The sequence below is a fragment of the Saccostrea cucullata genome, unplaced genomic scaffold (assembly GCF_032062105.1).
Source record: "Saccostrea cucullata isolate Sc308-1 unplaced genomic scaffold, CSIRO_AGI_Scuc_v1 ctg5274, whole genome shotgun sequence".
Classification (NCBI taxonomy): domain Eukaryota; kingdom Metazoa; phylum Mollusca; class Bivalvia; order Ostreida; family Ostreidae; genus Saccostrea; species Saccostrea cuccullata.
This window is the reverse complement of record NW_026929769.1, coordinates 4,448-32,370: the sequence shown is the minus strand read 5'-3', so window position 1 is coordinate 32,370 and position 27,923 is coordinate 4,448. Positions and strand designations below refer to the sequence as shown.

General features: G+C 33.1%; 1 protein-coding gene across 2 annotated transcripts; it reads right to left on the bottom strand.

The window, feature by feature from the left end:
* On the bottom strand, positions 1-27,923 carry LOC134282164 (soluble guanylate cyclase 88E-like). Of its 2 annotated transcripts, XM_062764604.1 has the most exons (11): positions 27,785-27,923; positions 25,232-26,078; positions 24,818-24,986; positions 21,716-21,848; positions 21,265-21,394; positions 6,521-6,667; positions 2,350-2,496; positions 1,725-1,881; positions 1,333-1,442; positions 1,130-1,219; positions 2-851 (listed from the first exon to the last, which is right to left on the bottom strand). In XM_062764604.1, the coding sequence occupies exons 2-11, from the start codon at positions 26,012-26,014 to the stop codon at positions 381-383; spliced, it is 2,337 nt and encodes a 778-aa protein (XP_062620588.1). In that variant the 5' UTR covers positions 26,015-26,078; positions 27,785-27,923; the 3' UTR covers positions 2-380. The 2 variants fall into 2 exon arrangements, with proteins under 2 accessions (XP_062620589.1, XP_062620588.1); XM_062764605.1 differs by lacking the exon at positions 27,785-27,923 and having other exon boundaries at positions 1-851; positions 25,232-26,072.

Here is a 27,923-nt window from a genome sequence, read left to right as displayed (position 1 = left end):
AAATTGTTGTGGATAAATATTTAAACTTTGCTTCATCGCAAAACAAACAAAACAATGTTTCGTATTTTGAAACAATGCATATGGTTTTTATAAAAAAAAAACATTAAGGAATTTATTTAGGATACTGTTAATTTTTCTCTCTCCATTTCAAAATACACATATATACATGATACATGTATATTTCAACGAAAGGATCGAAACGAAATGGAGAGAGATATCACAGATGGTTAAAACAACAATTAAAGGGGTTGTGAGCATTTGACTTCCAATAGAAATATCGTTTTCATATGATAGACGGCACGCACAAAATTCAAAAGTTTGGAAGGGAACACATTGTGTGGATTTTTTCCAGTTCTTTGCGATAAATCGTTTCCAAATATTCACAAAATTTGACACAAGGAACTTTTCTCTTCTCCGAGAAAGCCTTTGCCATTTCCTCTAAACCCGTGGTTGTTCTCCGTTGTAAATTTAACCTTTGGACTGTCACCATTATGGATGTCGGGGGAAGGTTTAGTGAAGTTAAACTGTCTGTCTCCCTGTGGTGAATAACTGCCCTGTTTCTCCACTCCCCGAAAAGGAGAAGTCACCATATCCAGAGAACCATTCCTCTTACCATGGGATGATTGCTCTAGTGAATTGTTTCGTTCATTTTGTTTAATAATATCTAGAGAGGCATCCATGGATCGTTTCCGTGGAATATCATCAAAGGATATAGGAGAGTAGAGACTTCTATTGTCCAGTGAAGGGGTATGTTTTAATTCCCTCTTTGGGGTGTTCGTAACAGATTTTGGCAAAGCGTCGTCGTTGGCATCTAAATAAAGCAACCAATAGGATTTCATACTTCCCTTTCCCTATAAAAACAAAACAGTTCTTAGTTTGTTTGTTTCCTTTTTGTTCCACGCCACTTTCGAGATTTTTTTCATTCAAATTGAGACGCAGCCACTTGTCCGTGGAGAGCTGCAAATTATAGACCTAAACTTGGCAGTCAGGGCCATTGAACAGTGAGGGATATATATTGTGCCAGCGCTTACTGCAACAAGAAATCTCAGTCCGTCCGAAGGACTAGTCTCCACGAAAGACTTATTAGTACCAAAACAGAACGTTACTTAAAGTAGTCATAAATCTTTACCTTAATGGGGATGGATCCACGTTCTTCCACTTGATACGGGTGGTCTTTGATGTGATCCCAGGTGGTTTGACTGATGTGGATCTTCATAGCCTTTAACAGAAACACCAATCATTGATCAAAAGATACAGTATACTGAAGATTTAATGTGGAAAATGTTATATTTCTTCGCTAAATGTTGATGTGGGTGTCTGTGGGCGTATTACCTCTCCGTTTGTCTCCATCCTCGATGCTGTATTGACTGTGTCCCCAAACAGACAGTACCGAGGCATCTTTATCCCCACCACCCCCGCAACAGTCGTCCCGCTGTGTATTCCTTGGAAAACACGGGTCAACAATTTAGAAGAAAATAGGGTTTGTATAAAAAAAATAGAGGTGAAAAACAAGTTATAATCAATCTTAAAAATTTATATAATTATATAAGAATTAAAATTTTTGAAATATTTAATTTTCGTTCTTTCAGTAATAGTTTTTTACTTTAGTTATTAATTCTCTGACAAGCGCGAGTTTCAATTTTCCTTCTTGTTACATAAAACAAATTTTACTTCCTCGTTAACTTCATGCATTACAACTTTGAATTCCGATATTGAAGCCTTACCGACACGAATTCTCATGTGTCCCCCTGTGGAGGGATCAGACAGTTCCACCATGGAGGAGATCATGTCCAGGGCCATGTTACAGATGTTAAGGGCGTGGTAGGGCGTTATCTCCGGGGCGCCGGACACCACCATGTAGGCGTCACCAATTGTCTCCACCTAGCATAGATAAAGGGTTTACTGTAATCGTCTACAGGTATTCCTTTGCCAATATCTTTGAGTGCAAAATGTGTTGTAACTTAATGGAAGGTCTAAAACCTCTCGTAAGTGTTTTAAAAGTGTAGTCTTAATAAGAACTGTTTGTCTTTAAATTGTTTCCAGTCTACTTTCACGAACGTGATTCTGACGTAAGACTTTCAGAAGCTTGCTTAAATTGTATTGCACCCGCTTACCCGAAACTTTTATACATTTTCTTTTTCATACATATCTTTTTTTTTTTTTTTTTTTTAGATATTTACAAGTACTAGTTTTTTCTAGATGAAATCTTACGTTCAATTTTTTACAATTACAAATACATGTATGTTTTGAAAAAAAAATACTTCTGATTTTTTGTAAAATTCTTAAGTTAAACCTTGCGGGAAAATCTAACCCTGTCTTTGAAAAAGGCTTATTACTAAGTAAGCTCACCTTATAGACCCCGTGACGCTCGCTGAGTTGGTCGAACTTTGTGTACATAGCATTCAGCATGCAAACAACCTCCATTGGAGAGATTTGACTGCATATGGACGTGAAGCCAACCACATCACTGAACAGAATCGTTACATTGTCGAAAACCTGTGTCAAATGTGTCAATATTTTTATCTGCCATAATAGCATTTACATGTTTGTTTTTATCTGTATCTCACAGTTTTCGTATTAATCTCTAAAATTAGAAGAATTGTAATTGTTAATAATATTTTCAAAAGGGCACAGGATTAATTTATTTTGACAAGGCATTAAGTAAACTTTCTTGGAGACACTTAATGTAAATAAAATGCAAATCACTTTTCCAGTTGGAAAAAGATTTCATCAATGCCACTTAACAAAGCAGTCTATTTATTTGAAACCTTTTATTATTTACTTCCGTGCAAACGATTGAAAAAGACAACACTTAATATCAAAGAAAGCTAGTAGAAAACTTTTATGTGCATTTTGCACCCTTACATAACATAAAATAGTTTATGTAAGAGGAAAATCAGTTGAACTCATTACTGTTTGCAATGACAGTATACACGCAACTGTGATTTACACGGTATCGTAAAGAATAACAATAAAAAAAAAAAAAAAACGTTTTAATTTCAAAGCTTTCTTGAGATCAGGCAATTATTCAAAATAGATAGTCCGATTATACTCAAGCATCTATAAACCTTCCTTTCAAACGAATTAAAGGACCTCTTCTTAAATGAGACTTTATAGTTTCCACAATCCACGTGGACCCATTGATGTATTTTCACTTAAAATGTATGTTTCCCTCTTGGCGCAACCTGTTAGCTTTCCATTTTCAAAATGTAAAAATTCTTGTTAACTTTAATAATTAAGGCTCTCTCTGGTTTTATTGTGATCATTGGCAGCGTGAAAAAAAGCTATAAATTCTATTTTGACTTGATGACATTGATATGTTTACACAGATTTATTTGAAAAGTGTTCTACTTTCAATCTATTTTAAGCTGCATTCTAGAGACCACTTTGTAATTTATATACTCTAGAGCGTTTTGTTTTGATCACCAGAAACTTATTCTCGCTGACACATTTCATCTATTTATCAATGAAATACATGGGGATAACGAATAGTATTCAAGCTCGAAAGCCCACTAAATAATACAAAAATGGAGCAAAGACTACGCAAACTACATGTAACACTGTTAAACTCAAAGTAAAAAAATCTTTCTCACTTTTCGTTTGTAGTGCAGATACAAGGTCGATTAACATTTTAATTTCCACAACATAGAAAATGCATGTGTAATTTAAAAAAAATCTACAAGAATTCTTTAAAATGATCATTCATCTGTGAAATATTGGTCATTTGCATAGCTTTAACATTAGTCGAATGTATCACCCAATGACACATTGTGTAAGTAAGCTCATTGTGGACATGGCAACGAATCTCTTTCAGAAATTTACCCACGGATCATAATATCTTTGAGATCTACAGAAAATGATGTAATATTGCTGTTCAGGTGCATACTCCAAATACATTATTCATGTATGATCAGTGTCGGATTTTTTTTCAAACTTTTGAATTTTCATATAAATGTCTTTAATGCCTATCCTTAGTGGTATCTTTTTTTTCAAACTCTGTCATCGTAAGACATATTTATTTGACTAAAATTTTGTATTCTAGGAGGCAAAGCTCAGATGAATGTAAGACTGGCAGTGGAAGCAAGAACTGAGAAAGGGACCTGCTCCCAAACATAATTGATTCATAGAAAAAATAAAGGTAATGTGTAGCATCACTTGCAGGATTAGAACAGTAAATGAACTATTGCCAGTGTGGAACTCCCCAGTGTCTCTTCCAGAAAATATTGGTCACTTGCAGAATCTGAATTCTGATTTACCGTATACAGATCAATTGATATTATCCATAAAAGTTTCAATTATTATGTCTACTTGCAAGAGGTTCCGTATTACAATGACCCATTCTGCAAAAGAACTTCGACTTAGGCCAAAATTTAACTTTGTAACTTTCTGGATAACTTTTTTTTTGTTTTTCAAAGCTAAATTATTTAAGGAATGACTCTAATTCTTGGCCAGATTATCGAGTATAATACGGTTTGGGTCAGTTTACGCTTTATAATCCGCGAAGCGGATTATAAAAAAGCGTAAACTGACCCAAACCATATTATACTCGATAATCTGGCCAAGAATTAGAGTCATTCCTTATAATTTAATTTTAAAATAATTAAACAACTGGGGATGTAAAATTGTGTTGTTTTTATTAGTTCAAATTTACCGCGCAATAATACAACTCTAGTAACGGAAGTGATGGGAAGCAAGGGGAGGTAAAAACTGATACATAGATCTAGCAGCCATGATGCTTGTTTACATGAGGTAAGATCGAGCAACTGTTTGAAGTTAAAGGTACATTCATTAAATCTGGAATTTTTCATGAATCCGAAGGACTGGAAATGAGGGGATTGATGGATACAGATGATTCAGCTGGTTGTCAAGGGGGTGTGTCCCCATACCAAACCAGATTATACAAAATGTTATGCGTTCCTTTTTGGAAATCAACCAATGAGAGACAAGAATACAAACAGAATTAAATTATTTATTGTTCATTACTCAAGTTCATATTAAATGCAATTTTTTTTAAACACAATCATTCGTTTCTCAAGATTTTAGAATAAATTAATGTTTTTGTTCTTTTTGTAGAACCGATCCCCAGATGTGTTTTTAACTAAGATTTCTTTCGATGATAACCCGTTGACCTCACAAGACCTTCACTTTCTTCACAATAATCCATATAGGTAAGATTTACTGGTAAATGCTAACTGACAGAGCAAGACACAAGGGGAAAAAATATCAATGCCCTTCCATAATCTTGTAACATGAAAAACTAACCATCTTCGAGGCGACGATCATTTCATATTTATGTTAAGAATGGTGTCCATGATGGATTTTTATTCTAAACTGGATAATATATGTAATAAATTATTTTCCGATCGGCAGGGTGGCAGGGAATGTTCATTTCTCAAAGGTATCTCATCCCACCTCTGATGTTTTCGAGTTTCTTGTTTGCTCTGCTCCAAAATGTGCATTGTTTAAAGGACTTTTGCACTTGAATATTGATTGTTATCTCCATTTATTTCATATCTTGCATGAAACAATGGCAATTATGTGTTTTTTTTTAAAATATGTATTATATAATTAGCATAAACTTTAACCTATGCCACAAATTAAAGTCTCGTCTTATTCACCTAAGTTTGTTTTCGTAGCTTGCTTTTATCACACTTCTATCTCACCTAGCTTGCTTGAGTCTATCATATGAAAAAAAAACAATGCATTTATGTTCAAGTTTAACAAAATAATGGTTAACGTCATATTTGCCAAAACGTGGATTGATGTGTAAAGTTATACATGTACATTAATATGTTGAAAGTTCATAGAGAGGTTTCAAAGTGGAATAAGATAGACTCGAGTTATTCTTTCATTAGATAAAGCTAATCTTCTATTTCCCAAAATATTTTTAGAGTGTGCTGCATTCAAAAAATATGAAGTAAAGCAGAAGTCAGTATTAAAAAAAGAAAGAATATAATCTTATTTGAATCAAAAAAAAAAAACTTAACAGCACTGGGATACAAGTTGAAAATAATTCTCTGTTTGCCCAGAAGTTAAAATTAGAAAAAAAAATTAAAAATAATTTTTTATAAGGTGTTACTATATTGAAATTAAATTCCAATCATAAAAACCAATGCTTTTTCAATGCTTAATTAAATTTGATAGTCCGTCTTTTTATCTCTCTTTTTGAAAATCAATTCTGACTTGTATTTTTTTTTTTTTTTTTAGATTTTATTATCTAGGGACCTAATACTCAGCGATATTCACCTAAGTACTTTTCATTATTCATGTTTATTTTCAGTTTAGAAAATAAATTTTAAAAAATTACGACTGAGGTGGCTCAGATGAATCAAGATAACTTTATCTGAAGGTAAATTAAATGTACTCAACTAATCCTGAAAGTATGCTACAACTTTCTGCACTTTTTAAAATCCATATTTTACGTCATTTTTATAAAGACATATGATGAATTTGCATTATGTAAAACTTTGAAAATATGTTTCATGCTTTTGTGCAAAGAAATTTTTTGGTACATTAATACCTGACATGTGGTTATTGCAGGCTCACCCCGCCTCAGTCGATCCGCCACTGGTTTTGGTATCATCTGGTAGAGGAGCGAGTCCGTTCTCTTCATCTCGGCATCTAGTTTCTTCATACTCTCCTCTAGAATCTTGCTTTTCTGTTGTTCCTGTTGCAATAAATATGGGCATTTCACTTGTCATATGCAATAAACTGACTTAATTAATGTTATTTACTCGCCGTTACATTGTGTTTGAGGAAACGAAACAGGGGTCATTTTGATTAAGGAATATAAAGGAGGACTTTGTTTTTGAAAATATGTTTATTTTGTGCAATACATGTAATTTCATTAATTATAAGGATGAAGTACCAAAGTAAGTTAACTTAACCTTATATATCAAACTAGAAAACAAATGTACATAACTGCATAGCGACAACCAAAACGCATTTGAATGTGATAGGTCTTTCTATCAATGCACCAAGGCGTATGCTCAGTGATGGACATCGATAATAAAAAGTACACCATATTAATGATGATTCCTTTGATTTTTTTTTTGTTTTACGTCAATAAACAATTAGACCCTCATTACATTCGCACTAAATTCTTTTCTGTACACCTGAAAATTACTAGTGTTTGTTTTTGTGCATGTCGCCCAGTACATTATGCTCTTTAAAGCCTCCATGTATGTCGGAAGATGATTCTTACTTTATTTAATTAGGACCTTCCCTTTTAAGATGATCGCCTAAAGGTCTTTAAATTCAATAACATTGACATCTACTTCTGAACACAAGTACTCTGAAGTTGATATTAAAAGGATGCTGAAGTTTCCCTTTGAGATAATTTTTTATGTAGTCTTTATGTAATAGAATTCCGATGGGCATGATTGTGCTTCTTTATTAGCCGATCTCTTTTTACATTTCTATTAAGCAGAATTTATCAGGAAATTTCTATATTTGGAGAAATTATTTGGCCTTCAACTCGTCATTTAAATTTATCGAAGATTTATAATCAGCTAACAAAAGTTACATATACTTTCATTCATATGTCAATGAGATATATCCAGTAAAACTTAAAACGAAGGAAACATCAGAATCTGTCATATTTGTTTGTTTTAATGACTATGGACGGTAAGGCCAACCGACAACTAAATTGTATGATACACGACATAACTTCATCATTTCCATCGTCAACTTTCCTTACTTATGTAGTAATATCCTGCTATCACCTCCATATGATGTCTACATCTTAACTTATTTCCTACCCACGGCCATGCTCCGATACGATTATTTTTTCAACCGAGACAGGCTTCTGATAAATAAGTGGATAAAATAGGGAATGTAATAATTTCGTAAATTCCATGGTCGTTATAATGACCTTGTACGCAAATATAATCTATCGTTGGCCCGTATTTTGGTAGATGTTTTCTTATCAATCTTTAATTATAAGCTTTGGTTTTTATACTGAATTTGGTTACGGAACATTACGTCTATCTATTCAAAACATAGAGTTTACAACAGTTGTTACAAATCAACAAAGGAATCTCTCTTCTCCTAGGCCCCTGATTCCATCTCTGGGATTTCTAGGGATCTTTGTTTTATGCCCTCCTCACAGATTTGAATTTTAGTTTCAAGATTTTTGCAATTGGTCAATGTTCGGTTTTTATACCATTGTTCACCAAAATGAAAACAAAATGTTCCTCAATAGTTTTTGTACGTTTCTACTGTATATTATATCTCATAGATTCCAATGAATAATTAAGCTTTCTGTTTATCAAAAGTAGTTTTTTTTTATTTTGCCTGTCAAAGGCTTTGGCTGCTGTCTCACAATTCATCGTTTATTGAATTACAGAGACGAGATTTTGGGACAGCTCGATATGATACATAATAAAAGACAAATAAAAAGTTAATTAGGATAATACATAAAAGGAAAATAAGGTCTAAAATGCATGAGCTATTGTACATTTTTATTGCCAATGGAATAAAGAATTACCAATTATAAAGAATAATCCCCAGTTTTCGAGTCTACTGCCAGCATACAGGGGCAATGATATTGAAGACTATGATATAGGATTCTCTTAAATGCAAATCCACTTCTTTACGACACTAAATATTTTCCGTAAAATGATTCAAATAACAAAAGTGCAGACTTGGTCACAGGGTTCGATTGAGGATCGTCTTGCAGTGACTTAATTAGTTGTATATCAGCTACAGACGATGTCAGAATAAACTTTTTTATGTTAAAAATCATAAAATTAGAATCATGTTCCAAAATAGATAATTGTTATCTTTTCTCCCGAGAGATGAACTTTTCACACCTTTTGTGTATGTATAGTGCAGCATCGTTAAAAATATACTTTATTTTCTTATTACAGGACCTGCCTTGGGATATTTTTGAACTTGTGTACTGAAAGAATCAGAGAGAGCAGAAGGTACCCGATATAATCTTTAGGCAACTTCAAGCTTTTGTTCTTTGATGACAGTTAATGAACTTTCTAAATGCGTTTGTGTTTACAAGAATATAATTACTGGTAATTGCTGTAATGTCAATGGTGCATTAGCAGCATGTACGGTAAGTCATTAACTAGGATTTCCCACAATCAAAGATACGATATTGGAAATTTCCCATCCGATAGTATTGCTTAATCATGGTCTTTACAATCCTACGTTGTTTTGTCAAAAACAATGCATGAAGCAATGTCAAGTAATTTCAGTGGGTAAATGAAGATGTACTCATTGAATAATTTCTCAATTTTTCTAAAAATCCTGAACTAAATACACTCCCTACAAGTGATTGTTAAGGAGAACAGAACAAATATGGCTACTTTAACGAGTTCCAGTAAATGAAGGCTGGCGTAAGTTCTTAAAGGATAATCCATCTGATCTAACCAAACAAACCCTGATTTGCATAGATTTTAATTACGTCTGACCCGGTATCCTGAAACAAGTTTGGAAAAACCTCAGCGAAAGGAGGATGACTTAGAATTCAGCTGTCAAGCTGGAAGTCAATATTGTAATAAATGTCACAGTACTGCAAGACCTAATTCATAGTTGTACAGATAATGGTAATATAACTTAACAATTTCAGCAGAATATCAAATTCTTGAATTGAAAAAAAAAATGGGACATTGTGAATACAATCCAACAATACCAAAAGGAGAAAAAGAAATCAACTATGCAAAAAAATTACTATGATGAACTTCAAATGTAAAATTTAAAGACACAGAGAAAAAAATGAAGCATGGATTGTTAAACATTTTTGGCTTATTTTTAATAATACGAGGGTTGTTCGAAAAGTTCGTGGACGATGCCAATCTTCGTTATATTACTCACTAGAAATTTAAAATAAGCACAATATAATATGTAAAAATATTGTTTTTGTTGATGTGTAAAGTTCCATTCCATTAGATTAAACAGAAATCAATATACTTCATTTTAAAATTTTTTGTACCCGCGGAGCACACAACACGGCAATGTAACGTCAAAACATAGCTTGAAGAATTTCTAAAAAATACTATCCCTTATACATTTCACACAGTATTATTCAATATCCACTCATTTAAAAACCTTTTTCCAATACTGGACATTTTTTAACAATTGTTTTCGATGTTTAATTTCCTTTTCTTAGGGTTTTAATTTGTTTTATTACTTAACTCTGCTTTCACAGGATAAGCAACTCTGAAGCGCATATATCTTTCCTTGAAGTTCCAACTTTTTAAAGTTGCTGTTCAGATTTTTACAGTTAAACCGTTTCTTCGCAGAAATATCCTCATCGATACAGAGTCTCTGTCACTGGAATACTGCCTGTACTATTTGTCCACACGTGCACAACTCGATTGGAACATATTTTTTTCATTCCTCCAACATTTTAAGAGTTTATTCAGGATTTTCCCTGAGACGTTATGCGCGATGTTGGTGACGTTTGACGTTACGCTTTCATAGTGTTACGGAAAAATTGACGTAATGCTTCCTATAGTGTTACTTGCTTGACTGATACCCTATCGCTATCTCTTTGTACTTGAAATACGAGTTTAAAAAGTCATAGATTATTTATATAATGAAACTTATAACATAAAGGGCGCTTTGGATTTGTATATATATGATAAATTTTGTTCATTTTTCGAAGCAATCTTAAACGCATTTTCATGTATTACGTTGATGCAGAAGGAATTTTACCCGTCAAGAACGTCCACTGGACAAATATGTTGAACCTCCTAAATGTTGCGTAAAATATTAATCAATGGAATAAATTTTTTAATCTGACATTCAATCTAACCGTTTAGAGTAGCACATTTTGAACATTCAATTATTCCTGTAGTCGATGGGGAAAACAATATAATTTAACGACTCGAAAAAAGGCATTGTCTTATTTTTGCACGTCATTATAGACGCTGGACATTTCTGTTGAACTTGTAGTCCAATTACTAGCTTCAAAGCATGCAGTTTGATATCAACATCAATGAAATATTTCAAATCTATAGAAAAGGCACATTATTTTGATATATTTTGTTTCTATAAAAAGTTTCTTGGAAATGAGTCAATTTATTGTTTATATTCAAATGCACGTTTTTAATGAAGAGCGTTACGGATTCTTCATCTGTAAAAACTATCGCTTTCCATTTCTTGTCAACATTTAATGCAAAATCGTTTATGAAGTCACAAATGACAAGGATTGCTCTTGTTTTGTGAGGAAATTGAAAAATCTAGATTCACTTTTGAACGCTCTACACACGAAAAATCCCTGCTAAAAAATGTAACGCGTTACACGCTTAAAATACCTTTTATTTGCGTTTTAAAATTCAACTTTTTGCATACAAATTATTTAGATGTTATTATGTTCCCCAAACAAAGTTGGGGAACATATTGTTTTTACTCTGTTTCTTATTAAGGTCTTCCGTCTTCACGGAAGACCTTATAGTGATTCTACTGTTTCTTATTATTAAGGTCTTCCGTCTTCAAGGAAGACCTTATAGTGATTCTACTGTTTCTTATTATTAAGGTCTTCCGTCTTCACGGAAGACCTTATAGTGATTCTATTGTTTCTTATTATTATTATTAAGGTCTTCCGTCTTCACGGAAGACCTTATAGTGATTCTATTGTTTCTTATTATTATTATTATTCTTATTTTTTTGACTTTCTAATTTTGTGCACGCGATTTCTCGAAGACTACTGGATGAAATTACATAAAATTTTCAGGACAGATGTGTTGTTACATGAATTTAGTATATCCGAGAGAAAATTTGGAAACTCACTTCCGGTGCCAAGTTACGGACAATTTTCTGAAATTAAAATGACATTTTGTCCACGATTAAACTCAAAAACGGTAAAAGATATCAATATGAAACTTTCAGGGATTATAAATCGTGATATATACTATCCAGGACGCAACCTTTCGTTCGTCGTCAATACTTCCTGTCGTTAGGAGATGCGAATTGAAAAATTCGTATTTTCTAACTTTTTTGTTTTTCAATATTTTTAATTTATTTTTGGAGTATTAATAGAGACTTTTCTATTGATGCTTACTGTATAAGTTGTTTGAATATTGGTTAATCTTAACTCTAGATATTAATATTTGAAAATCTGAAGCGGGTCCAAGATGGCGTCTGCCTCTGTCAACTCCGCCATTTCGCGAGTAGGGGTTTATGGAGGCAGCTGAGCGTTTGATTAAACCATTCTGACATAAGGATACATGAAATGTAAAAAATTACTTCGACTTTCACGTAGTAGTACGTTGTAATTACGTGTCAATCTTAAAACTTAATTTCCGTTTCACTGCTTTAGTTTAAATGGGCTAGATACGATATATAATGTGTACAATGTGTTAAATATACCTTCTTAACGTCGAAATAAAATAAAGTAGTAGTAGTAGTAGTATTTATTTGGTATCATGTCAAGTCATAAAGGCGATAAGAACGTTTTATTTATTTAATTTCATTGAAGCTATCACACCTATTTAATAGATCAGTCCAAAGAAAAGGCGCGAATATTTCCTCGTGGCGTTTGGCGCGACATTATCAATAGTGGCCCGCCTTTTATAATTCTTAGACAGGTGTGCTGTTGCAAATGTATACACAAGTATATTTAGAGCAGTGCTCCCAATAGCTTAATGGTTTGCGCGTTAATAGATCACGTAGTAATAACGTTACAATTCTGTGTCAAACTAAAGATTTATTCCAGGGTCTTCTCAAACGTCTTCTGTAACTGGTTTTGGTTGGTTCTCAAAGTAGAAAAAGAAAAGACTAAATGTGCAATGAGAGATACCTATAATATCATTTGTTTTGAAAGACGGAAAAACAGATCTTAAATCATAGTTACATGTATAAGTTATAGTTTTTCAAGAAACAATATCGATGCATGTATATAGTAAGTATAAAACGTATAACCACTGTTTTTCCCATGCACACTTGTGTGATATTAAACGAATAGAAAAGACAAAAATAAGAAAACCATTTTAATAAGATCGTCTAGTGGAGTTTATATTAACATTCTTTTCTCAAAGATCTGAATGAATTTATTAAACATAAATGGTATCTGATTCCTTGACTGTCGTAGAGCTAGGCATGTTTTTCGGCGAAACATTTCAACCTTTTTATGAAAGTGTAACTAATCGGCATAGTTCAGTTCTGAGACGGGAAATTAAATTATAGTCATTTCACTGCTTTTGTGTTACTTTTCTATAGAATGTGTACAGTGTGTTAAATATATTTTCTTAACCTCGAAATATAGGCTATGAGAACGTTCTTTTTTCTTAATTTTATTGAAGCTATCACACCTATTTAATAGATCAGTCCAAAGAAAAGGCGCAAAGATTTAACGTGGCGTTTGGCGCGAAATTATGAATAATGGCCCGTCTTTTATAATTCTTAGACAGGTGTACTGTAGCAAAAGTACACACAAGTACATTTAGAGCAGTACTCCCAATAGGGTAATGGTTAGCGCTTTGGGGATAAAAGGGGGAAAAAGCGGATTGGATTTTCACGCTGGCGACCTGGATTCAATTTGTGACCAAAATTTTTAATCACTTCTCAGCTCGACTTTACGAGTTTTTTTTCCAGAATCGGACGGAAGACCTCTCGTTGTTCGCAACGAGATCGTTTCTAGTTCTTATTATTATTATTATTATTATTTTTTGACAAAATTTTGTGCAGGCGATTTCTCGAAAACTATTCAGCGGTTTTTCATGAAACTTTCACAAAATATGTGTCATTACATGAAGTTGTTACATCCGAAGAAAGATTTGGAAAATTCGCTTCTGGTGCCAAGTTATGGACAATTTCCTGATTTTAAAATGCGATTTTGTCGCGCACTTTTATCGAAAAAGGCTGAAGATATGAACTGGAGACTTATTGGAGATGATAGATCATGACTTTGTGGTTTGCAGAATCGCCTTTTCGTGCGTCGTCATTACTTCCGGTCGCTACGAGGTGTACATTGAAAGAAAGTGTATTTTCTAACTTTTTTGTTTTTCAATATTTTTCATTTATTTTTGGTATGTAAATAGAGACTCTTCTTATAATGCTTACTATATAATTTGTTTGAATATTGATAAATCTAAACTCCAGATATAAGCATTCGAAAATCTGAAGCGGGTCCAAAATGGCGGCTGTCTCCGGTATTTCGCAATGGGGCAGCAGAGCGTTTGCTTAAACGAAAGTAACATAAGGATAAATGAAATGTAAAGGAATACTTCGATTGTCACGTCGTTGTTACGTTGCAGTTCTATGTCAAACTAACGTCTTCTATAATTGGTTTTGGCTGGTTTTCAAAGTAGAAAAATGAAAAGACTAAATGTGCAAATGAGATTTGATACCTAATATCTTTTGTGCATCACGGAAAAACAGATTTTAAATCATACTTATAAGTAATACTTTCTCAAAAAAGAATATCAAGTTATATTGCAAGTTTATATCTTAACCACTGTTTTTTTCTATTCACACTTGTTTCATATTAAACTAATAACTAAGACAAAAATAAGAAAATGATTTTTTAAAAGATCGCTTCATGGAGTTTATTTTAGCATTCTTATCTCAAAGACTTGATTCATATTATTGAGCATTAATGATATCTGATTCCTTGACCGTCGTAGGGCGAGCCATGGCGAAACGTTTCAACCTTTTTCGATTAACTAATCGTGATAGTTCACTTTGGGAATAAACAGGAAATTGAAAAAAGTTAAAATTTCATAACCGTTTCACTGCTTTAGTGTTACATGCATATATAAAATATGGAATTTGTAAAATGTGTTAAATATACTTTCTAATCCTCGGATCTACGGCTATAAGAACGTTCTTTTTTAATTTCATTGAAGCTATCACACCTTTTTAATAGAACATTCCAGAGAAAAGCAGCAAAGATAAACTATTGGCGTTTGGCGCTAAATTTTGAAAATTGAACCGCCTTTCATAATTTTAAGAGAGAAGCACTGTTTTATTAATATATACAAGTAGATTTAGAGTAGAGGTCCCGATAGCGTAATATTTAGTGCGTTGGTATTTCATGCTGGCGACTTGGGTTCAATCCTCCTTGTGTGCAATTTTTTTTACTTTTTCAGATCGATTTTACGTTTCCTTTCCGGAATCGGACGGAAGACCTCTCGTTGCTCGCAACGAGTTTTAAATCTAGTTCTTATTATTATTCTTTTTTTTGACAAAATTTTGTACAGGCGATTTCTCGAAAACTATTCAGTGTTTTTTCATGAAACTTTCACAAAATATGTGTCATTATATGAAGTTGTTACATCCGAAGAGAAATTTGAAAAAATTGCTTCCGGTGCCAAGTTATGGACAATTTCCTGATTTTCAAATGCAATTTTGTCGCCCCTTTTTCACGAAAATGGCTGAAGTTATGACCTGGAGACTTATTGAAGACGATAGTTTGTCACTTTGTGGTTTGAGGAATCACCTTCTCGTGCGTCGTCAGTACTTCCGGTTGTTACGAGATGCAAATTAAAAAAAATTGTATTTTTTAACTTTTTTGTTTTTCAGTATTTTTCATTTATTTTTGGTATGTTAATAGAAGTCCTTCTTATAATGCTTACTATATAATTTGTTTGAATGTTGATAAATCTAAACTCTAGATATTAGCATTCAAAAATCTGAAGCGGGTCCAAAATGGCGGCTGTCTCTGTCAACTCCGCCATTTCGCGAGTAGGGGTTTATGGAGGCAGCTGAGCGTTTGATTAAACCATTCTGACATAAGGAAACATGAAATGTAAAAAACTACTTCGACTCTCACGTAGTAGTGAAATGGTTGGAGGAGTTACCTCCCGTTATTTGTTTATATTATAATAGATAATCAATGTAAATATTGTAATTAATTGGTCAATTGACTAAAGAATTATACAAGTATTATTGATAAATGATGTTCTGTTAGAAAATAATAATAGTGTTGCCAAAAGAAAGGCAATCTGTTTTATTTTATCAATATGATATCTGATAACTTATGATCATTGATTAAGTTGAGGTACAAGGGGGCAGTACAGCCAACTGGCTTGTGCTTTCATTTTGGTACAGTATCAATCAAATAGGATTGTGCAAAGTTGCCGTAGTCAGTGACTAGTTAAAATGTAGCTTTGTGACATTAGCTATAGGTTTGTCATTAGGACAGAGAAGCTCTTACAAAGTTAAATCATACTGTGTAAGTATATTGTAGCCACTTGGCTAGAGTTATATAGGCAACTTGGTAAGCAGTTATATACCAGGGAGATGTTAAAGGCTAAATCAAGAGGTACCATGCAGATAGATGTTGACTTATATAGTCAGTTGTACGAGTATAGTGAGGCAATTATCATATGGCACCAGGCAGGTGCCGGTATTAACTGAAGATATATAATTATACAAAGCACTTAGGTCATTTGATTTAAAGACACCAGGCAGGTGTCATATTATTATTTGTATATATTGCATTCAATCATATCCCCAGTAAAACTCGGTAATCCGAGCACGGACCTACTGACCGCTCAGATCCGACACGTTACAGTAGTACGTTGCAATTGAGTGTCAATCTTAAAACTTAATTTCCGTTTCACTGCTTTATTAGTGTAACTGGGCTAGATACGATATGTAATGTGTATAATTTGTTACATATACTTTCTTAACGTCAAAATAAAATAAAGGCACTAAGAATGTTTTATTTTAAAAATTTAATTGATGCTATCATACCTATCTAATAGATCAGTCCAAAGAAAAGGCGCGAATATTTACTCGTGGCGTTTGGCGCGAAATTATGAATGCTTTTTATAATTCTTAGACAGGTGAACTGTTGCAAAAGTACCGTGGTATACACAAGTATATTTAGAGCAGTACTCCCAATAGCTTAATGGTTAGCGCGTTGGGGATATAAAAGTAAAAAAAAAAGCGCATTAAGGTTGGCGACATGGTTTCAATCCTCCTTGTGACCAAAATTTTGAATCTCTTTTCAGCTCGATTTTACGTGGGGTTCTTTTCCTAAAACGGACGGAAGACCTCTCGTTGCGAGCAACGAGATCCTATCTAGTTATTATTCTTATTTTTTAGACAAATTTTGTGCACGCGATATCTCGAGAACTATTCATTGGTTTTTCATCAAACTTTCAGGGATGATGTGTTCTTATATGCCATTGTTAATTTTGGAAGAATTTTGGAACAATTCGTTTTTGGTGCCAAGTTATGGCCATTTTCCTGATTTTAAAATGAAATTTTGTCAGTTCGAGATCTAAGGAACTACTAAAGATATGAACTGGAGACTTGTTGGAGAACATAGGGCATGACTTCTAGATATGCGGAATGTCCTTTTCGTGTGTCGTCAGTACTTCCAGTCGCTACCGGAAGCGAATTAAAATAATCAAAATTTTCAACTTTTTTGTTTTTCATTATTTTTCTTTGATATTTATCTGGTTAATAGAGACTCTTTACAGAATGCAAAATGTGTAATTTGTTTTAGAATTGAAAAAGCCAATCTCGAGAAATTCGCATTTAAAAATTTGAAGCGGGTCCAAAATGGCGCCTCTCTCTGTCAACTCCGACATTTCGCAATAGGGGTTTACGGGGGCAGCTTAGCGTTTGCTTGAACGAAGTTAACATAAGGATAAATGAAATGTAAATGAATACTTGGCTTGTCACGTCGTAATTACGTTGCAATTCTGTGTCAAACTAATGTCTTCTATTATTGGATTTGGCTGGTTCTCAAAGTAGAAAAAGAAAAGACCGAATGTGCAAATGAAATTCGATATCTAATATCTTTTGAGCAGCACGGAATAACAGATCTAAATGATAGTTATAAGCAATACTTTCTCAATAAAGAATATCAATGAATGTCGGAAATATAAAACTTAACCACGGATTTTTCCTGGCACACTTGTGTCATATTTAACTAATAGAAAAGACAAAAGTAAGAGACCTATTTTTGGAAAGATCGCTTAATGGAGTTTATATTAACGTTTTTTACTCAATGATGTGATTCAAGTTATTGAGTATAAATGGTAAATTTTGAATACTGACCCGTCTTTCATAATTCTAAGTCAGAAGCACTTTTTCGGAAATATATGTAAAAGTAGATTTGCAGCAGAGGTCCCAATAGCATACTATTAAGCGTATTCTAATTTCATGTTGGCGACTTGTGTTCAATCCTCTTCGTGTGCAAATTATTTTTACTTTTCAGCTCGATTTTACGTTTCTTTCCTGAATCTGACGGAAGACCTCTCGTTGCTCGCAACGAGTTTCAAATCTAGTTATTAAGGTCTTCCGACTTCCTTCGGAAGACCTTACTGTTATTCGTCTGTTTTTTATTATTATTATTATTATTATTTTTCTTTTTTCATAGTTAGGGCGATATCTCAGCTGTGTGTGGACGGATTTCCAAGATTTTTACAGGGATGATGCATCATGAGAATATCTCCAGACGTGTTTTTCATTTTTTCAAAATTCACTTTCGTTCGCGATTTTTGGGGATTTTTGTATTTTTTAAAAGGCATTTTGTCCAGCAGTTTTCTCGAGAACGGCTAAAGATATGAAAGTGAAACTTACTGAGGTGATAGATCATCGAACTCCATTATGGGGAACGACCTTTATTTTTCGTCGTCGGCACTTCCGGTCGCTAACGGAAGTGAATTCAAAAAGTCCCATTTCTCAACTTTTTTGTTTTTCAATATTTTTCTTTAGAATTTAGAGGGTTTATAGTGTGTCTTATGAGAATTCTAAATATGTGTTTAGTATCTTGATGCGCGCATCTATTAAAAAGATATGTCCGAACCAAACTTTGTCGCACTGTTGGGGGTTCGAATCCCGGCGGGGGCGTTGCAAAAATTTTTTCTTTGTTTATGTCTTTTTTCACTTGCAAATGACTTTAATCTCTTTTATAACATGGATGGAATATTTTGCCGATTTTTAAAAGCTATTTTTTGAGATATTTTGAGGAATACCTGTAATTATCATGATGTATATTGAGAGACTGCTGTGAATAAACGTAAACAAAAAATACATTCTGAAATCTATTTCATGGGATGACGCAGGATAGAACTCTAACGAAAAGTCGGTCGGAAGACCGCTTGTTGCTCCAGCAACAAGAACGCATCTAGTTATTATTATTTTTCTTCTTCTTCTTCTTCCTGGAACTTTTTTGTCCGGGAATGATCTTGTAAACTGTTCGTCCGATGTAGGTAAAACCTTTTTAGGGTTAGTAGACATGTTATGTAGATTTGCGGAATCAAGATCATTTTGCGCGCACGTGCTTGCAAGAGCGTGCACGTGCAACAAGTGAAATGACCAATATAATAGATATAGCCACAACTGTTCTATTTTTAGATGAATTGCTTTGAAACTCATAATGTGAGGATATATTAGTAGTATATACATGACGACATGATGAAAATAGCAAGATCTCACGCGCATGCACGTGCACTTCGCTCTGATTGGCTGCAACTAAAGTCTCAATATCTTTCTTGTTTTTTGACGAAATCCTTTGAAATTTTGAACATAGTCATGCATTAGGATATCCTACAACATGAAATAAAGCAATTATCATGAAAACACGTGCATGCACGTGCGCTGCAATCTGATTGGCTGAAACTTTAAACAGCTATAACTCCCTTGGTTTTCAACCAAACAGGATGGGATCTGGAACATAGATAGATATAATGGACTTCTACAAATAGGTATGGTCACCATGCACATGCATACACGTGCGTGTTTATGTGCTGCAATCTGATTGGCTGAAACTTTAAACAGCTATAACTCCCTTAGTTTTCACCCAAACGGGGTGGAATTTAGAACATAGATAGATGAAATGGACTTCTACAAGAAGGTATGGTCACCATGCTCATGTATGCACGTGCGTGCACGTGAAATGAGTAAAATCAAACATACACTTGAATGAGCGTATTTTTTAAATAATTTTGGATTAAATACTTTAATATTCAGTGTATTAAAAATATAGATTGTGTAGACAAGATGATATGGTCATTACGCAAATGCATTCACATGTGCACGCGTGCAATGCTAAAGTTTAAATGATTTTTGTACACTTCTTTTTAAATGTTGTTAAAATCTCAGATGCATAGAGTTTGTCTTATTTAATGAAGCTTACAGGGAATATGGCACCAAAAGGGAGTTGGGGAGCGTTTGGGGAACATCTGTAACGGTCCCCGTTACAATTAGCACTAGTTTTATTACTAGAAACGGGTAGTTCTGTTGAAAATCTATCCATTCATACCAAAATCATACATATCGCGAGTATATTTTTAAAATCACCGAAGATTTTCATTGGTCAGATTCTAAAATTGTAAATAGCACCAACATTGCGCATAGCGTAAATCACAAAATTGCATCGTTATCTGCTGCTCCGTGACGTTCTAAAAACGTCATCGTTTCTGTCGTTTTCAACGAGATCTACCTATCTTCTCAAGTTGATTTTTTTTCAAAGAAGCAAAATATTAAGCCATCATTTGGAATACGAATCGATGAAACAATTCTAAATTTAAACTTCTAGGTTGCTTTTCGTTTTTGCTCCATTATACAGAGAATATGACTAAAGACATTATTTAGTGTATTTTTTGTAACTTACATGTAATAAATTTTGACCTGTTCTGCGTCTCAATTTTTGCATTTTTAAAATCTGGATAAGTTTTGAATAAATCGTGATATTTAAAAAAAATTAAACAAATTATTTGAATTCATTGTTAAAATATTTCTACTAAATTTGGATAACATATGACGTCAAATAAAAAAAATATGACAGAAGTCCACGAACTTTTCGAACAACTCTCGTAAATGATGCTTATATCAAATCAATTAAAAATAAAGATATTGAAGACTTTCAAAGATGTTTACATTTTTTCCATTACCGATTACCCATATAAATCCATAAAATTTTAAAAACATTTTATAAGCTAACACTGAAGAGTTTAAAATTAAAAAAAATGAAACGTTACAAACGGATATTAGATATATTCATTTAACATATATGGAAACATATGTTTACTTGTTATTTCATGATCTGTGGAAAGGTTTGTTTGATGAGTGTAAAATCTGTCCCAAATTTCATTTTTAATTATTAGGAGTAAGTTAATATAAAAATATCAAATTCCATTTTAAAGAAAATTGCAAAATGAGTGCTAACATTTGGAAAAATGTAAAGATGACCAAAATATTATAAACTTCAGAATACTGCATTGGTATTGCATTTTAAGATGTCTCCCCCCACCCCCTTTGAACCCTTTTCCTATATTAAATATAACATTTCTTAAACAAAAAAGAAACAAATACGTTTAAGATAGTTTGTATCTTCAAACTTACCTGATCCAGAGCCAGTTTAAGTTCTGCTGACTGCTGGGTCCCCGCCAGAACCAGATCACGGCTGGAGTCGTGCATACTGAGATCGTTAATATACAAGCCGGTCCGGAACATGGCGTCAGGGTCTTCCAATCTTATAAAGACAGGATCAAAACTTGTGTTAAAATCGAAAGGGGCCATCTTTAAAATAATGTTCATTACCCTCTCTCGACTCAAGGTAAACTATTTAGGTCGGTTGGTAGCTGTGGGACCCCCGACCCTAAGAAATTTAGACAAATTGGTTGACTGAAATAGAAATACGAGTAGAAAATTCTAGATAACTTTAGTCAGTACCATTTGATCTAATCAACTGACCCCATGCATTATCACCTGTGTCTATAAAACATAGAATAAATTTAGCATATTTGAAAATAAATGTGTTTGATTGGATAGAACTTCAATGACATAACCTTACATGGGCGTGGCTAGGAATATAATGCACTCCCACTCCATCATGTACATCATCTGGCCCTTCAAGTGAATATAATGTCCGTCGTCTTCGTCCGAGGATTCCTTCTCTATACTGTCCTTTCGGATCTCTTCTTGTTCTAAATAGTGAATCTTATTATTATAACTGCTCGATATGATTAGGAAATAACACTTAAAGTTTTGATACTTTAATTTTTCATTAATGTGAGAGTTTGAAAATTAAGTTGACACCCTTCTATCATGGCATAACTTCTAACATAGTGTTCATGAATTTTCCATCTATGTTGAGATTTTGCTCTTTATTCGAGTACAATGATTAAAAAATAGAAATCATACATTGTAGTTTTAAATTCTATAATACCAATGATTTTACAGAAAATAAGGCTATTTTTCAATCAGACCTGCAGACTGCAGTCATTTTTTTTTTATAGAAACCCAAAATCAAAGTAAATGGCAGATCTCTAATGTACAAAGATGAACCTACAATTGGTTTTTAAATAAATAAAATCTTTAAAACTGTAAGAAGAGTTATCTTGACAAATGCTCGACCCTTTATGCAAAATAATAACTTTTTAAGCAATTGTTTTTTTTTCTCCAGAAATATAATCCAAATCCGCGCAAAATGAACACCTCTGATTTACAAGGATGACCGTACAATCGATCTTGAATTTTAAAAGAAAGCCACAGTGACTATCCTAATGGATGTTTGCGAGGAGAACTGACTTTTACTGTTGACGGCTTACTTTTACAAAAGGACAATGTACGGAAACTCTTATACAATAAAATATTTAGCTCAGCATGTAATTAAACGAAAACAAAGAGGTATTTTAAAGCACATATAAGTTTCCCTTGACAAAAACGACAACCGCCCTACACTCAACTCCCGGCCTTCACATGTAAGTGCCCCCTAACACCATGTACCTATGACCACTAGAAAGGTTTCCTTATACAAATGTATATTGTCAAATCTGTACATCCGTACATGACACAGGTTTAAATGTCCAAGCAACTGTTTAAGACAGAGCTTCTCGCAAAAGTCCAATAGTGTAGGAAGACAATAATGGTGCTCCCAATATAATGCAGCAATGTGCTAATTTTGACTAAGTTGAACTGCACATATTTTTTGCACAAAAAATGAAAATCCTTATTCAGATTTTGCTTTCAGGTTGATTAGATACATAACATCGGTAAATTATAAGTTTACTTCTAATTATTCCATACACTTAAGCCATTAACATTTCTATTAAAGTATGTTAGCAATATTCTTCCTTAGGTGTTGATCTTTTTGTATTCATATTACTATTCTAAATTAAACCTTAATAAACATCATGAAGAATACAGAAAAAAACATAAATCTGTATTTTCATTATCTTGACTAAATTTCAGAGAACTTTCTCTTGCTGGAGGTAAATCATTAAGCTCGGATTAATATCTTGTGACAGTGTTATTAGATTATTCCATTATTAGTTTTCTGAAGTTTGAGCGCTTGATAAATTACAAGAATTATAGCTTATATAATTTCTTTCAAAATCGTAAATGGATGACCGAATAGGTTTTTAATAAACCGAGTTTAATATGAAAACTAACGGGAATTTGATTATATTAATTCAAAACCAATATTATTAGTTCTGTAAGAACAATAAAAATCAATGAAATATCTGTTGACTGGAAAGAATATTCTTTCCATGATTAAAGAAAACTTCCTCAATAAAAATGTATTCCTAACAGCTTTTCAATCAGCTTCAAATTCATTTAAAGTTTAATTTGACGATAAGATCAATCTTTTGGTTTTAATGATTCCTTTAGTTCTCTTTATATTTTTTTTATAATGCAGTATCTGTATAAGATCATCAAGAAATCTTGGTTGAATCAAAATATGCATCACAATGCATTTTGCTGGCATCCAGAAAAGGAAGTTTTAGATTTATGGAAAAACTTCCTGATTCAAGCAAGGTCTTGATGTGTTGCGTATTTTTTTTAAGTAGAAACAAACGTAATAGCCTAGACAAGAACAAGACATTGATTAAAATAGGAAGTTGGCTTAATAAACTTTGTCCCCCCCCCCCCATTTTGGTTCCATTTAGCTCCAGGGTAAATCTTCACTTACTTTGAAAGCTTTAACATAAGTAAATATTGTTATGTCTTCACCTGGTTAGTGTTTCTTTGAGAAAAAAAAATTAAAATTCGTCTTTTAATTTATTTATTATTAACTTTCCTTGATAGGAGATTTGACTGTTTATTTTTTTTAAAAATCTGAACCATTTCTTAAAAAAATATGGTTTGTGGCAAATTATTGGTTGATATTCTTCTATTGGAGTTAAACAGTCAAATATGTGACGGACAGACACACAGGCAGCTCAGAGAGACATATGCCATATATTTTTCTTTCAGAAAAAAAAAAACGTGGGCGAGCTAAACTCATAAGTTGCACCAAAAATTCTAATTCAGTTTTAAACTATTCATGATGTTGATTTGAAAATATTATGCTTGGCAAATAATATAAAAAATTGTGTTTCAGGAAAATTCTAATCACTTTAAAGATAATTGTATGCTCTTTTGAAGGGCTAATTGTTTTAATTTGGCGGACGTTTAGTTAGCAAATAATTTAATGACGTTTATCTAAGTTAACTATTACGTCCTGTTTAACAAAATAAGATGAAAATGCCCTGCAAAAGTGCAGAGCCTAAGTTATCGTTAAAAATTCATTATGCTAAAAATTGCGATAGTGCTATGTTATTTCTCCTTATGTTGTTAGCAACAATAGAACAAGACATTAACTATCTTGTTTTCACTGAATTTAAAAATCAACAACAGTTCCCTTGTCACGAAGTGTCCCTATTTAAGGTTCATCAACACAGATATGAGAAAAAAAAACATTCTTAGGATAATAGTAAATGTCTGTGATCCCTAAATAAAATATTTCGTAAAGAGATCATTTATATCACATCTTCATAGAAAATTATGCCGATACCATTTGCCTTTCAATAAGAATTCAAAGATCTTTAATATGGAAATTCAATGGTATTTAGCAGATGTTAGTTAGAAAAACAAAAAGGATACTGGACCTTGAAAAAGTAATATAACTTACCTGTCCCATTACTACTAAGTGTGTCGGAGCTGCTCATAGAGCGTTCTTTCTTTTCCTCTTTCGCGCCCTTTTTAAATGCTTCTCTCGCCATTTCCTCAAAAGGGCACCCTGATCTCTTGGGTGATTTGTGAGATTTCAATTCAAATACGTTGTTTGTATGTTCTAAAATCTACAATACAGTGAATTGTTGGTTCCAATATTAAGCAAAAGAATTATTATATATGTTGAAGAAATATTAAAATCAGACACAAGCAAATTAAAATCATTTCTTGCTATTGGTCTTGGCCTAAAGATACACCGCAGTTAAGGTGGTCCCACTGGGGCTGGAGACTTACATGTATGTCTCCATTTGATTCAAAGAACCTTTGGAGATGTGAAAAAAAAGTAGTCTTAATTCTACCATGCTTATCCTACCTTATCCCATTTAAAATCAATGAGTGGACGGGTCAGTGTAAATAACGTATTAAGTTTTTGTCCTTTTGCTGAAGGGAAGACTGCAGCAATCCCTGAGCCAATTCCTTTGATTTCAAAACTTCTAGTGAAGACAATATGAAACGGAAAGAGATTAAAAAACATCACGCTGTTCAAAGGAAGAGTGTTCGAAGCAAATGCTTGCTGCTTCACTAATTCCTCTTTGTAAGCGTTATTTTCAAAATGTAACCTAAATACTACATGAGTAGTACTTTCTTGAATTTCTACACTGACAACATCGATGACAATTTCGATTTTGTAAAATAATTTTCCCACTTGTCGAATTTGTCCTTTCACATAGTGTATGAATCCCTTTCTCTTACTTCTGTAATGAAGTGTCAATCCGCTTGTACTTTCGTTTGTGCAAAAGAAAGATGGCGGTTTCAGTTTTGGATAACTGAATCGTAAATATTCATGGAGATTGTCTAGTCCATTTAAGAAATCCCTCATGTTCCTACCGAGAACACTCAGAATTTTATCGTATCCATACTGACCAACAAAACTCACAAACGACACACCGAAGGCGTCCATTATATCATCTTCGTTCAAGTCCAAAACGAGAGAGCATGCGCGAGCTATGTCTGGTATGATTGTTTCTGAGTACCTCTTATGGGTGGAAAACGCCATCGTTTCCACGCGGGCCAATTTGCGAATTCTCTCCCAGGCATCTTCACCATACGTTTCTTTAATGTAATTTTCAACCGATTCTAGCAGTAACCCGTACATCTTTTTGGAAGACTTCACGTGACCAAACGCCTCATCTGTGTTTCCTTCGGGACTATCCTCATTTCTGAAATTTTTTTTTATAAATATAAAAGGATGCTTGTGATAATTATGATAAAGATGATTTTTTCAAAGTAGAAAAAGTTTTTGAAAATTTTAGATGTAAAAATAATTTGATGATCACTTTTAAAAAACCTTACATTTGAATATTAAAGCATATTCTCATGAAATACCTTAAAATACTTACGAATCAGACGATATTGGACTAAACCTATTCATTTTCGACTTAAAATGACTGAAATTTATAGGAAAAACTTTCTATATCCAAAAACATGTTCACAAAAATTCTTAGCCCAACCGTTTCCATTTTATTTTATTTTACAATCAATTATAAAATAATGCTTTTGCATACGTTACAATGGAAGCAGGTCTCTTGGAGACAGCTGATTCTATTTATTGTTTCCAATGCGTCAAGCGGAAACACGTGATCCCGCAACTTCTCGTACGCAATGTTGGGATAAGCGACAAATGACGGATAACCAATCGAGGTAGAAGACAAATTTGTAGTCACTAACGACATAAATCCTGGGAACAATTGAGGTATCCTTTTTGAATAATGAACCCAGCAGTTCATAATTAAGAAATATGGACAAAAAGACTTCCGGGATGGCGAAGAGTTATGCATTTTCATTCATTATACGAATTTCTATTTGGTTATAACTTCCGCTATGCAAGTTTTTAGATTAATGCTGATATAATAAATAAAAATCTCAATCTTTTAAAATTTATCTGCTCTATGAGGCAAATCTCACGTGTACCTTTTCAAATCTTTGTTCCTATTCCCTATATTTTCAAACAATGACAAAGGAATACATTTTGAATCGTGTTTTACGTTTGCTAGATCAGTATAAAATATTAAAAAGCACTAAATTTTGAATTTTAGAGGAGGAGATATCTCAAGTTTGAATGCATATGGTTATAATGCTTCTAATGAAATCCAGACAAAAGTGGGTTTCGGTGAACAAGAAAACTAAAATGCATTTGCTACTAAATGTTGACGCTGAAATGAATTGAAATATTGGTAACTAGAACAAAATATGACTTTTTAAAACAAAAATAAAAAAGTATGCCTTAAGTTTAACCTTGAAATTTTATTTTTATTTTTACTCGTGGGAAAGAAGAGCTTTAATTGAAAAAAAAATCAATCATATATACATCAAAATGACTTTCATGTAGTTTCAGGTTTTGTATCAAAGACGACCTATAAAGAATTCCATAGTAAAGCGTATGCTTTGATGAGAAAAATAGCCTTATACACTGAAACACGTTTAGAAGTTACGAGAAAACGGTAGTAAAAGACCAATTGCAGGGCCACCATAAAACATCTCTTAATGAAGCAAAACAAGAGTGATTGCATGACACCGACTACTTAAATACTAGCGTGAAGATGGAATAAAACTGCTGATTGCTGCACATTAACACATTTACGAACTATAGACATTCATTAATTAAGGCACACAACAAAGCAGGGCGGAAAAGACGCGAAAGACAATCGGAAATTTTCGTCCTTATCTTCCATCGTTCATGGCACTGATTTATACATGGAAAATTTTTTGGAGTTGAAAAAGTTCAAAGTATTATTTCAAGACAAAGCATAAAATAAACATCGTTCGTTAAAAGCAAAATACATTAAGCTAGTCAAAATAAAATAAACTACAAAAATGTCTCTGTTGAGCCAAGCATAAACAGGAACAAATTTAAATATATACTTACACTTTTCTAATGTTTTAAACTTCGTCGAACAAGATCTACTGTAAAATGTGAATCCCTTCTTTCCGTCAAAAAAGTAGATAGGAGTCCAATTCATCAGCTAGTTCATCCTTTTTAGTTATCTCATCCTGAAAAGTTTAAA